Source organism: Staurois parvus, unplaced genomic scaffold (genome assembly GCF_062004578.1).
Source record: "Staurois parvus isolate SC_StPar_1 unplaced genomic scaffold, SC_StPar_1.0 ptg000321l, whole genome shotgun sequence".
NCBI lineage: Eukaryota > Metazoa > Chordata > Amphibia > Anura > Ranidae > Staurois > Staurois parvus.
In genome coordinates, this window is record NW_028318117.1 from 473,518 (window position 1) to 486,266 (window position 12,749).

The window sequence follows — 12,749 nt, forward strand, 5'->3', positions numbered from 1 at the left end:
TGAAGCGCTGACAACTGGACAGAGGATCCAGGACCTCTGCCCCACACCTGTGGTAGTTTCAGAGGCCCAGGGTGAGAAGGGAGAGAAGGTTGTTGTCCTCCCTCCCCCACAGTCAGCCAAAGTGGAGGAAACTCTTTTCCCTCCCAAACCAGGATCTGTGCACCAGGGGGACAGTGACAGAGGAATGCCATCCCAGCAGCAGATCCACAGTCTGGGAGTGGAGGAAGGCAGCCTCCCTCCCCCACGGTTAGCCGGAGCAGATGTGGGGTCCCCAGCAGAAGTGCTGGCAACAGGGCAGAGCGCCACTGGCCTCTGCCTAGCAACTACAGCCACTACCTGGATACTCCAGGGATGCTGGGCAGTCGGCCCAGATCCCCCACAGAAGGATGAAGGCGGCCCAGCCACCCTGTCTTCTCTCCAGCGGCTGAGAGGATTTCTGGGAGAAGGACCAGTCTGTACTTCTCCCCAGCGGCGGGTATGTTCTACGGGAGAGGCAGAGGTTGGCTGGGTGAGTAACGCTTGGTGTGGGACAATTTGCATGGGGTACTGTGTGGGTGTTGGCATTGAGGGACTGGAGGTACCGACTAACTTCAGAGTACATCCGTCTGGGATCTACTCCTGCGTTAGTCTCCTGCCGAAAGGAGAGATATGTGACGGGAGTGACTTTTGGGGGTGGGGGGACCTCTGTATCATCTCCCCAAATCATTATGTTTAACCCACCCTGTGCCTGTTTAAGGGGTACAGGGTGTGTATGTGAATGTCTGAGTCTTGTGTATAGCGTGTGTTCCTTTGTCTAGGCCACATGGCTGTCCATTGTCTGTTTGCCATGTGCTACCCCCCATTCTGCTGTGTCTTCCTGTCCAGCCAACTATTATGGGATGTACTGTTTGTGTATTGGTGTGGGGGTTGGTCAATGTCCTTTGCCATGTGCTTCATTCCATTGTTCTGTGTCTTGGTGGGATGGGAGGGGTGATGATGTATTTCCTTTTCTTGGTTGTGTTTCCCCGCCCTCTGTATATATCCTGTGTTTTGTGTTAAAATAAAAAGAGTTGGCTTCCTGTTTTAAGAAGAGTCGGGTGCTGTCTATTTTCCTGAGGGATTTCAAGGGTGTGGTCCGTGGATGGTGTTCGGACAGGGGAAGCTGCGGTATAACGGAATATACCCAAGTGCGGTCGGGTACCGGTTCCGTTACATCTTAAATGTCTGTTTTTTGTTTTTTTTTTGCCAACCAGCAATTTTCAGTGGGACTAATGTACTACAAGCCAAACATTTGGCTTGTGGTTGCAGTACAACCCCATTGACTTGAACAGACGGGTTTGACAGATGGTGCCTTTTCTCAAGTCAACAAGCACCGTAAATGTACCACGGCAGGTGAATAGCTCCTAGTTGTCTTTAGGTGGGCTGTTGGGGGGCAGTCAAACTACAGCTCAAACGCCTGCTTTTCCACACACCCCCCCTTTCCACCATGTGAAAGAGCCCTAGTGTGCACTAAATTCATGTGCAAACCCAGACATTGCATTGTAAAAGTAATGGTGATTTTTATCACTGTGTGGGCACCCCCATCCTACACACACACTGATACTTACCTCAGTTCTCCCCCTCCCCTCCTTCCTCAACTGCTGCCAGCACAAAATACCCAGTGCTTCTGAGTATGGGAAAGCATGTGACCTCCTCCCATGGAGCTGTGCTTGGGTCTAGCAGCCAATCACTAAGCCTTAATAAAAACTGTCACAGTGTAAATTGTTGAAACAGTTTAAACTTTGTTTTTGTGCTGACTAACTGGTAAGTGTGCTGAGGATTTTTTTTGTATAACTTGATCTATATGTCCACTTTTCTGAAGAGCAATTTGACCCAACAGATGTATAGTAGATACCTTCCTGTGCCACCGCAATCTGCCTCTACTGCCTCCAAAGAGTCTGCGTATACACAGTTTTTATTGAAAGGTGATATTTGCACATATATGTCTCCCATGACATTGTGGGATGGGGGAGTGCTTGCTATGTGGTTGGTGGTCCCTGCAACAGGTCTACCTAAAGCAGAATTCTGTGCTCCCCCTACTCCCCCCCCAACTTTCTGACTGCTGGCATAAGTAAAAAAATGACTAAATCCCGTCACATGACTCTACCGTCATGAGTCTTCTCTCTTCTTCTAAACAGGGGTACTCCATTGGGCTTTCTGCCAAAAATTCAGTGCTTTCCTGTTCAATTTGCTGTATTATCTTAAACAAGGTTATTAGAAAGTACTGTATATTAGGACTGCAGAATGCTAGCTGCTGCATGATGTCACACACATACACACAGACAAAAGCCCTGCATTCAGGAAGAGCCAGGGAAAAGCTGGATGAGTGCTCTTGAACTATCACCTATTTGGTAATTAGATTAGCTGGATCAGTGTTGGTGATTGACACGGACTGTGTAGTAAAGCTATGTGTAAGCCAGGCGCATCCAACCATGTGCACTAGAGAAGCCTAGCACTTCCATGGGGGAAACAGGTGGGTGTATCCAGCAACCAGCTTTGTTTTCAATGAGGAATATTACTACAGAGCAGAGGAATGTCACTCTCATTGTAAATAGTTTTGTAATCTGATCAGCAGAGATACAAACAGTATTTCTTAAGTCATTTTTAAGCACTATTTAGTGCAGTTCATTACATTAGTGGTGGTCCACTTACAGGACATTAGGAATGAGCTCAAACATGTTCAGATACTAATCTGATCCCCCCTGAGCTTTCCCACCAGGAAGCTGTCAATGTGGACCGACAGTCATAAGCAAGGGTGGCATTACATGGATACAGGGTGGGGGAATGCCTTGGCTGCTTATGATTGGTCGTCTGCTGTGACAGCTTGCAGGCTGGATAGCTCACCCAGGAGCAGAGCAGTATATGAACATGTCTGAGCTCACTCTTGCACGATATAAAAAATATTAAAAATTATTAAAGTGGAAGAAAAGCCTAACTATATCTATTCTAAAAATTCTTCCCTGTTCTCTCCTCCTAATTATCTTAATCTGTAGAAATAAAACAAGATGTGTGTACATGCCTATGTTTAATCTGCTCTGTCATGTGATCCCACAGCTCCGACTCCCCTATGTCAGTTAGCAGCTGCTGCATGGGTAAGGAGCAAGTGCGGACAATGGCTGAACCATGGGAGCCTTTGGATGACATCACTGCTCCCAGAATTCGCAGCTGTTGTCAAGTGCTCCCTTATACAGAGCTGCGGGATCATGTGACCAGACAGGAGCAGATTAAAAATAGGCAAGTACACAGATCTTTTTTGTTTTTTGTACAGGTTAGGCAGGATAGGTAGGGGAAGGGAGCATTTTTAAGAATAGTTTACATGGGCTTTTCTTCCACTTTAAATACTCACCCCTTTTTGTAAATAGTGGATTTTAAATGCTCACACCTTATGTAAATAGTGAATTTTAAAGCGGTATTAACCGCTTGCCCTCCTGAGGATATACCCCCCCCCCCTTCCTGACCAGGCCATTTTTTGCGTTCCGGCACTGCGTTACTTTAACTGACAATTGCGTGGTCATGCACTGCTGCACCCAAATGAAATTTAAGTCCTCTTTTTCTCACGAATTGAGCTTTCTTTCAGTGGTATTTGATCACCTTTGCGGTTTTTATTTTTTGTACTACAAAAAAAGAAAAGCGACAATTTTGAGAAAAAAAAAAACCTATATTTTTGACTTTTTACTATTAATCATGTCCATTAAAAAAAAAAAAAATCAAATGTCATCATAAATTTAGGCAAAAATGTATTCTTCTACATGTCTTTGCTAAAAAAAAATCCCAATACGTGTAAATTAAATGGTTTGCATGAAAGTTTTAGTGTTTACAAATGGCGGTATAGATACTGGAATTATTTATTTTTTTTACTAGTAATGGCGGCAATAGGCAACTTATAGCGGGATTGCGGCGGACAGTCTGACACCACAGGGAACTGACTTGGTGTCACTGACATCCCAAGTGACACCAATACAGTGATCCTTGCTAAAAGAAAATAAAAAAAAAAGCACTGACACTGTACTAATGGCATTGAGCAGGAAAGGGTGCTGGGAATGTTTTACTAGGGTGCTGTGTCAGTGTGCACAGCCATCCAAAGCAGTGCGCCTGAGCTGACAGGGAGGAGAACTGTTAGTAAACAAATCAGTTCTCCTCCACGTCGGAGATCGTTGGAAATCACCTGCCGGGACCCGGTGATTGACAGCCACGGCCACAAATGGCAGAGGGAGGGGGAAGGGGGGAGGGAGGAGGATTCCAGTCCACTATTATATTTGACATGAAAAAGTATTGCGGTTGCAACGATGTATCTATTTGTATCCGGAAAAAAAAATCTGTATCTGAAATGGATACAAATAGATACAATGTTGCAACCGCAATACTTTTTCATGTCAAATATAATAGCGGAGCTCTCTTCAGGGACAGAAGTAATTAAATGCCGGCCGTAGACGGGAAGAAAATGGCCGATTTTTTTACTGTTGGTGGTAACGTCGGCCTATTGAACGACCGGTTTTTCGTTAAAAAACCGGCCGGTTTTCTCCCCGTCTATGGCCTGCATTAGTCCGTAGGGTTCAGTATGGAGTTGAGCTCATGAGAGTAACCCATTCTTTGACAAATGTTTGTAGAAGTAGTCTGCATGCCTAGGTGCTTGATTTTATACATCTGTGCCCATGGAGGTGATTGGAACACCTAAATCCAATGATTTGGAGGGGTGTCCTAATACTTTGGGCAAAATAGTGTAGATAGATAAATGTATATAGTGCTGTGTCACTTAACACTTACCTTTACCTGTAAAAAAATAAAATAATAAAATCAATTTTTGGTTTTGGATTTAATACTGCTTTAAGCACCTTGCTAAAAATCCCCTATTACTTGTTTTTCTATTGTAGAAAAGTGCAAAAACTTACTTTATTCATTGCACACTGTCACAGGCTTCAGGTCCCTTAGCACAACTTCCGCAAAGGACGGTAGTGAGTGCATCGAGTATTGGTAGCAAAGTGACAGATTGGAGACAGAAGAAGGGAGCAAAGCAGTGATGTACAGCAGGACACTGATCCACACAGCAAAATAGTACACAGCCAAGGGTGGCTCCATGGGACTCTGTGAGAGAAAGGAGCCACCCTGAAAGCAGAGCAAGGGACGGTATTGAACTGGTTTAAAAAAGGGAGGTGGTAATATCACTTTAAGGCCCCTTCACACAAAGGGTTCGATCAGGTCCGCCTGCCAGTTTTTCATGAATGGATTCTCTATGCACCCCTATGGATCGGCAGGTGTAGGTGGACTTGAGTCATTTTACACCTGCCAATCTGGTCTGCTAAAAAAAAAAAAAAAAAAAGAGAAAGGATCCACCCCTCTCTGTCTAGGTGGATCGGATGGCATTTGGGTGGAAGTGGACAGTGGAGTCTGTGTTCTCCCAGCCACCCATAGAGCACAGCGGGATGTGTTGTATCTGTTCGAAATACACTGACCTATCATCTGCCCGCTCTTCTCCGATCAGCAGGGTATCAATGGATAGATCCCCTGCTGATCCCAGCAGAATCCCCCCCATGTGAAAGGGGCCTAAGTCATGCCCACAGTTCACTGCACCATGCGCACTGAAGGCCGTCTTCTGCTGTCCCTCCTTCTCATACTTTATAGTTGGGAGTCAGGCATGGGGTACCAGTACGATTTCATTGGTGTGGATGGGACCTTGTTAGGAATAAGCTGTACATTGTAATTCATCATGCATGTTTATAGCAGATGTATCGAGAGGATGAGCATGTGAGTTGTATTCATTTCTGCCCAGGACTTTCATCATCAGAGATCACATGTATCTAATAACAGTCCTCAGTCACAGCCGTACACCTACCGGGTTCCTCATCAGCCGTTCCAGCTTCAGCCTCTGCTCGTCGGTGGCATTTTTCGGTATAACCAGCGGCTGGGGCTCTTTTTTAGGCCGAGCTGGCTTCGAAACTCCCGTTTCTGCCGCCATACTATTCTCTCCTTGTTTACATCGGCGCGGACCGATGACATCATCTCCTGCAGATTGCTTCCCATCAGCATGGGCCTCTACCTTTGCGGCTGCATAGACACCATTTTTTCGGAGACCACAATATGATTTGGCCTGCTAAGTCCACAACAAAATGTCTGACGCATAGTACCTCTGGGTATTAGAATAGAAAGTAAAAACAGATCCCTGGGGGAAATACAGAAAGGGTTGTCAGTGTTTCTAGTTTTCATCCAAACCTGTCTGCTTTGTAGTGGCAGTAAAACAACTTTGTTACATTTTACCTACAGGTAAGCATATAATAAAACTTGCCTGTAGGTAAAAAGAATATCGCCTAAATCGGTGTAGCGGTAAATCTTGCCGAAACACCAGCCCCATTAGGATATTTGTGTATTTCTTACAGCAGCGCATACGCTCTGAAAGAACAGCATACCATAGCCGCTCCTTCAGAGCATTGTGTTGTGTCCCGAGACTCCCGTGCGCATGCACAGGAGTGATGTCATCGCGGCTCAGCCAGCTAGATGGCCGCAGCTCGCAAACCCAGATGAAGCCTCTACAGTGGTGATAGCGCTCCACTGGAGGGCTTCGATTTAAGGTAAGTTTTACAATGTGTTAGTATGTATCACATTAAGCCCGTAGCTTGCAGGGGATATTTTTTCGTTATAGACGCGGTTTACTACCGCTTTGAAGTAGACCTTCACCCTAAGTGACTTGTAGGGTTGCCACCTCATCCCTTTAAGACTGAACACGTTAAAACAGAGTTCCACACAAAAGTGGAAGTTCCACTTGTTTGCCTCCTCCCCCCCTCCACTGCCATATTTGGCACTTTTTTGGGGGGAGCTAATACCTGGTTTTGACAGGTACCCACTCCCAGTGCTGGCTCACCGCCACGGTGAAGTGAGACTGAAGTTCCTTCCTCTCACAGTCTTCTGGGACACTTAACAGGTCGCAGGAGACTGCCGGACCAATCAGGAGGCACAGCATGACTCGCGCATGCGCAGTGGGCACCCAGCCGTGAAGCCGCAAGCTGTCAAAGCTTTGTGCCCACAGGATGCTGGCACCAGGGAGAGAAGGGACAGTGCGGGTGAGCACATCATTGGACCCTGGGACAGGTGTGTGTTAAAAGTCTGCAGCTACACTTTTTGTAACTGCTGACTTTTAATAAACACAAAAATGACTGGAACTTCGCTTTAATTACACAGGTTCTGAGACTAGTTTAATGCAGATAAGGCACTAAATGAGTTTAATTACCAAGTTAATCAACCACAGAACCTGTGTAATTAATATGAGTTCAGTTTTAAAGGGATGAGGTGGCAACCCTAGTGACTTGCCTCCTCCTGCTCTTACAAATAGAAATTTTTTTATTTGTGTTAGCAGTAGGGTATCTAACTGTCAACTGTGCCCCTGCTGAGCCACTAGCTCCTGACTCATGCCAATCAGCAACCCAGGATCTGATACGTCCAACCTGCCAAGTCTCTGCATACTGAATTCTAGCAAGATAAAGCTGTTACAGCTTAGCTGTACAATGCCTCACCCCACCAGTGTGCCTCTTTGACCAGTGGCTCTCAGCCCGGGAATCTAATTGGCTGGTGGCTCTTAGCCCCGGAATCTAATTGGGTGGTAGCTCTCAGTCTGGAAATCTTTTTGGCTCAGTGACAGAGGAAAACAGAGGGGAGGACATTCTGCTTCCTGTGTTCCTAAACACTCTGCATTACTTACTGCTGACCCCTGCACTCTGAATTACATACTACTGACCTCTGCACTCTGCATTATATACTACTGACCTCTGAACTCTGTGTTACTTACTCCTGACCTCTGCACACTGTGTTACTGCTGACTTTTTGCATTCTGTATTACATACTACTGACCTCTAAAATCTGTGTTATTTACACCTGACCTGTGAACTTTTTGTTGCATTCCTCTGACCCCTGCACTCTGTGTTACCTACTACTGAACTCTGTGTTACTCTTGACCCCTGCCCTCAGCGTTAATACGCACCCATGAATTTTGCACTGCTTACTACTGACCCCTGCACTCTGTTTTCAATATTACTGACCTCTGAAATCTGTGCTACTTACTCCTGACCTCTGAGCTTTGTGTTGTTTTCTCTTGACCCCTGCACTTTGCACAACTTTGTCCTCAACTCTGAGTTAAGTACTACTGACCTCTGCACTCTACTTATTACTGACCTCTAAATTCTGAATTACATACTATTGATCTCTGAGCTCTGCATTACTTACCACTGACCTCTGAACTCTGTGTTACTCCTGACTCCTGCACTCTGCATTAATAGTTAGCCCTGACGTTTGCACTACTTACTACTGACCTCTGAAAAATGTGTTACATACTACTGACCTCTGAAATATGTGTTACATACTACTGAACTCTGCAGTACTTCTGACCTTTAAATTTTGTGCTATGTACTACTGACACCTGCACTCTACAGAGTTACAGACAACTGACCTCTGAAATCTGGGTTACTTACTCCTGACCTCTGAACTTTGTGTTGCTTTCTCCTGCTCTCTGCGTTACTTTCTCCTCACCTCTGATTTAATTACTACTGACCTCTGCACTTTGTGTTGCTCACTGCTGACCCCTGCACTCTACTTGAAATTTTACTGACCTCTTAACTCTGCATTATATATTGATGACCTCTAACTCTGTGTTACTTACTCTTGAACTCTGCATCAAACACTAAACCCCGGTGCATGCTAGGTTACTTACTATTGATCCCTCCATACTTTTTATGGGGCCATGCTAGGGAATTTCCTATCAGGTGATCCTCTGCACTCGGTGTTACTACCAACCTCTGAACTCTGCATTACTTACTCCTGACCCCTGTATTCTGTGTTAATTTCAACTGACCTCTGGTTTACTTACTACTGACCTCTGAATTCTACAGTACTCCTGCCTCCTGTACTGTGTTGGTTTTGAATCAGCATGCAGATCCCTTGCTGGGCAAGCAGACCTATTGACGGGTCCATCCTGTATGAAAGGGGCCTTTATCAGACAGCGCCATCAGACAAAGGGCAGCCTTGTTACTGCTGTACTGTCTCTTCAGATAACTCATAGTGCTCTGGGAATCTTTTTTCATGTATAAAATGTTTGTAAGTATATATCATGGGAGGGTGCTTTAAAAAGTAATCAACATGAATTTTAAATCTTAAAATGTACCCAGAACCAAAGTAGTTACCCTTCAATTCTTCTTTTTTTTTTGTTTTACATTCACTGCTGAACAAATGATTTAACACATTAGAATGTGAAATAAGCAAACTAGCAAGGGAAAGTCAAAACTAACGTTAGAAAGTATTTTTTTTACCAAAATAGTAGTTGATGCTTGGAATAAACTTCCTGTAGAAGTAGTGAGTCATTCAACAGTAGGTGGATTCACAATGTCTGAGACAAACATAGATCTATACTCAGATAAAAAATGGGGCAGACTTCACTGGCCATTTGATCTTTTATCTGCTGTCACTCTTCTATCTTTCTATAAGTGTTTACATTTACATGAATCAGTAATAATTAACTGTGTAGTGTGAGTAAAGCTTTTGTATATATGAACATCAAAGCCAAGATAACATATCATTAATGGATAGTGGAATGGAGGAGGAAGTGAAATATTGATAAGAAAGGTATAAATACCAGTTTATATTGTTATGGAATTTCTGGAGCATGTATAGTGGATGTGGGTAGCTACGTTGGGTTGCCACACCTTGTATTGGCATTTCCTTCCTTTTTTGATTCCTAATTTTTGCTTACACAAAACTATGCACATCCACGTCACTGAAGATTAACTTCATACAAAGATGAAGATGTATTTATTGGTCTAGGATGATTCCCTCATGAATTACCTTGTCCATATTAAAGAAGTAATAAACCAAACATAAAATGTAATATATTGCAGCTTACCAATCGTTAGATGTGGTGGCTGCATTACTTTTCTTTTTTTTAGGCTTTTTCACCTGGGGATCTGGCCAGTAACACACCCCCTGTTTTAGTATGTCCCCACTCTGAATGAAGGAGCACAGGGACAGCAGCATTTTCAGTCTGCGGGAGGGGAGTGTTAGATGTTCTAGCAGATTTCGATACACTAACAAACTAAAGTCAAACACCAGCTAATATTTTATAAGCAGTTTTTATTTTCCTATTGGGTTAAAGACTTTACATACTGTAAATAAAAAAATTCCTTTAAGGACCCCTGTCAGTGTTAAATTTTTTTTTCATCTTTCTAACTGATACAATCTGGAGAGCTAGATCTTTTGAAGCTGGATCACCAGATGAAAATAGAAAAAGAAAGCCTAAAAAGAAAATGAACGCAGGTATCACATCTAAGAAATGAGCGGCATGATTGCTTTTGGGTTTAATACTGCTGTAAGCAGCAAGTACCTCTTATTCATTCTTATTTCATTATTTTAGTTGCTCTTGAGGAACTACCACACCCAGAGGATTTGTAGATTTCAGCTGATTTTGTTTATTCCCATTTCTGCTTCCTCCCTTTCAGCTTTTGTTATCTTTGTTTGAATTTTCAGCTCCATGCACAAGATGATTAGCATATTTAACCACTTGCCCTCCTAAGGATTTCCCCCCTTCCTGACCAGGCCATTTTTTGCATTACTTTGACAGTTGAACGGTCATGCAACGCTGCACCCAAATTAAATTTATGTCCTTTTTTTCCCACTAATTGAGCTTCCTTTCAGTAGTATTTGATCACCTGTGTGTTTTTTATTTAAAAAAAAAAAAAAAAGAAGACCGACAATTTTGAGAAAAAAACAATATTTTTGACTTTTTGCTATTAAACATGCCCAGTAAAAAATCTAATTTCATCATAAATTTAGGCCAAAATGTATTCTGCTACATGTCTTTGCAAAAAAAAAAATGTGTAAATTAATTGGTTTATGTGAAAGTTATGGCGTTTACAAATGGTGGTATATATAATGGAATTTTTCTTTTTTCTTTTACCACACAATTTTATTTTTTTCAGGTATTGACCAAAACATATTCAAGCTATAGTTATATAATGGATATGGGCTCAAAGTTCACACTCTCAGGTTTAATTTGAGTGTATGTACATCCAAAATGGAGGAATGGTTTAGGAATTACTGCTCTTAAGAGTAGCCATCCCCCCTTTTTCAAGGGAACAAAAGTAATAGGACAATTGAATATATAATAAATAAAAAGTTCATTTTTAATATTTTGTTGAGAATCCTTTACTGGCAATGACTGCCTGAAGTCTGTAACCCATGGACATTACCAAAGACTGGGTTTCCTCCTTTCTGATGCTTTGCCAGGCTCTAACTGCAGCTGTCTTCAGTTGTTTTTTGGTCTTTCTGCCTTTAGTTTTGCCTTCAGCAAGTGAAATACATGATCAGTTGGGTTGAGATCAGGTGATTGACTTGGCCATTGCAGAATATCACACTTCTTTTCCTTCAAAAGCTCCTGGGTTGCTTTTTCAGTGTGTTTTGGATCATTGTTCATCTGTACTGCGAAGCACCGTCCAATCAACTTTGCTGCATTTGGCTGAATCTGGGCTGACAGTATATCTCTAAACACTGCAGAATTCATCCGGCTGCTTCTGTCTTCTGTCACATCATCAATAAACACCACTGAACCAGTGCCGCTGGAAGCCATGCATGCCCATGACATCACACTGCCTCCACCATGTTTTACAGATGATGTGTGCTTTGGATCATGAGCTGTTCCAAGCCTTCTCCACACTTTTTTCTTTCCGTCATTCTGGTACAGATTAATCTTCTTTTCATCCGTTCAAGGAATGCTTTTTCAGAACTGGTCTGGCTTTTTTAGATGTTTTTTGGCAAAGTCTAATCTGGCTTTCCTATTCTTCAGGCTTATGAATGGTTTGCACTTTGTGGTGAACCCTCTGTATTTGCTCTTGTGAAGTCTTCTCTTGATTGTAGACTTTGACAATGATACTCCCACCTCTCAGAGAGTGTCCTTCACTTGTCTGGATGTTGTGAATTAGTTTTCCTTTACCATAGAGAGGATCCTGAGATCATCCACCACTGTTGTCTTCCGTGGACGTCCACGCCTTTTTATGTCGCTGAGCTCACCAGTACGTTCTTTATTCAGAATGTACCAAAATGTTGATTTGGCCACTCCTAATGTTGCTGCTATCTCTCTGATGGATTTGTTTTTGAAGCCTTACAATGGCCTGTTTCACTTGCATGGACATCTCCTTTGAGCGCATGATGTAGGTTCACAGCAATAGATTCCAAATGCAAATACCACACTTAGAATCAACTCCAGACCTTTTACCTGCTTAACTGATGAAGAAATAACAAAGGAGTAGCCCACACCTGGCCAAGAAAAAGCTTTAGATTCAATTGTCCAATTACTTTTGGTCCCTTGAAAAAGGGGGGATGGCTACTCTTAAGAGCTGTAATTCCTAAACCCTTCCTCCAATTTGGATATACATAACCTCAAATTAAACCTGAGAGTGTGCACTTTCAGTCTATATCCATTATATAACTATAGCTTGAATATGTTTTGGTAAATAGCGGGAAAAAAAACAAAAATTGTGCCTGTGTCCAAATATATATATGGACCTAACTGTATATCCCTTACATCTCCTTTAATAAGACTGAGGGTTTAATATCACTTTAAGCTTTTACTAGGGTATCCACATTCTCATTAAACCAGTCCTACTGAACATAACATGAGTAAAGAAAATCTGTAATCTCTCCGCATACACAAATTAATTTATCTCACAGTACAATGGGTGTTTGCTTTGTAAAATGAGACGGAC

The 12,749-nt window shown here is 42.9% G+C and overlaps 1 protein-coding gene across 2 annotated transcripts in view; it reads right to left on the reverse strand.

Moving 5' to 3' along the window:
- Window positions 1-6,005, reverse strand: part of PRKRIP1 (PRKR interacting protein 1) — a 29,484-nt gene extending 23,479 nt beyond the window's left edge. For both annotated transcript variants that reach the window (XR_016313629.1, XM_089683743.1), the window contains exon 1: window positions 5,849-6,005. Coding sequence is in view for 1 of the 2 variants with exons in the window: in XM_089683743.1 (XP_089539869.1) it covers window positions 5,849-5,971 (123 nt within the window). In the remaining variant the exon portion in view is untranslated. The remainder of the gene's footprint in view (window positions 1-5,848) is intronic.
- Window positions 6,006-12,749: the final 6,744 nt, after the last annotated feature.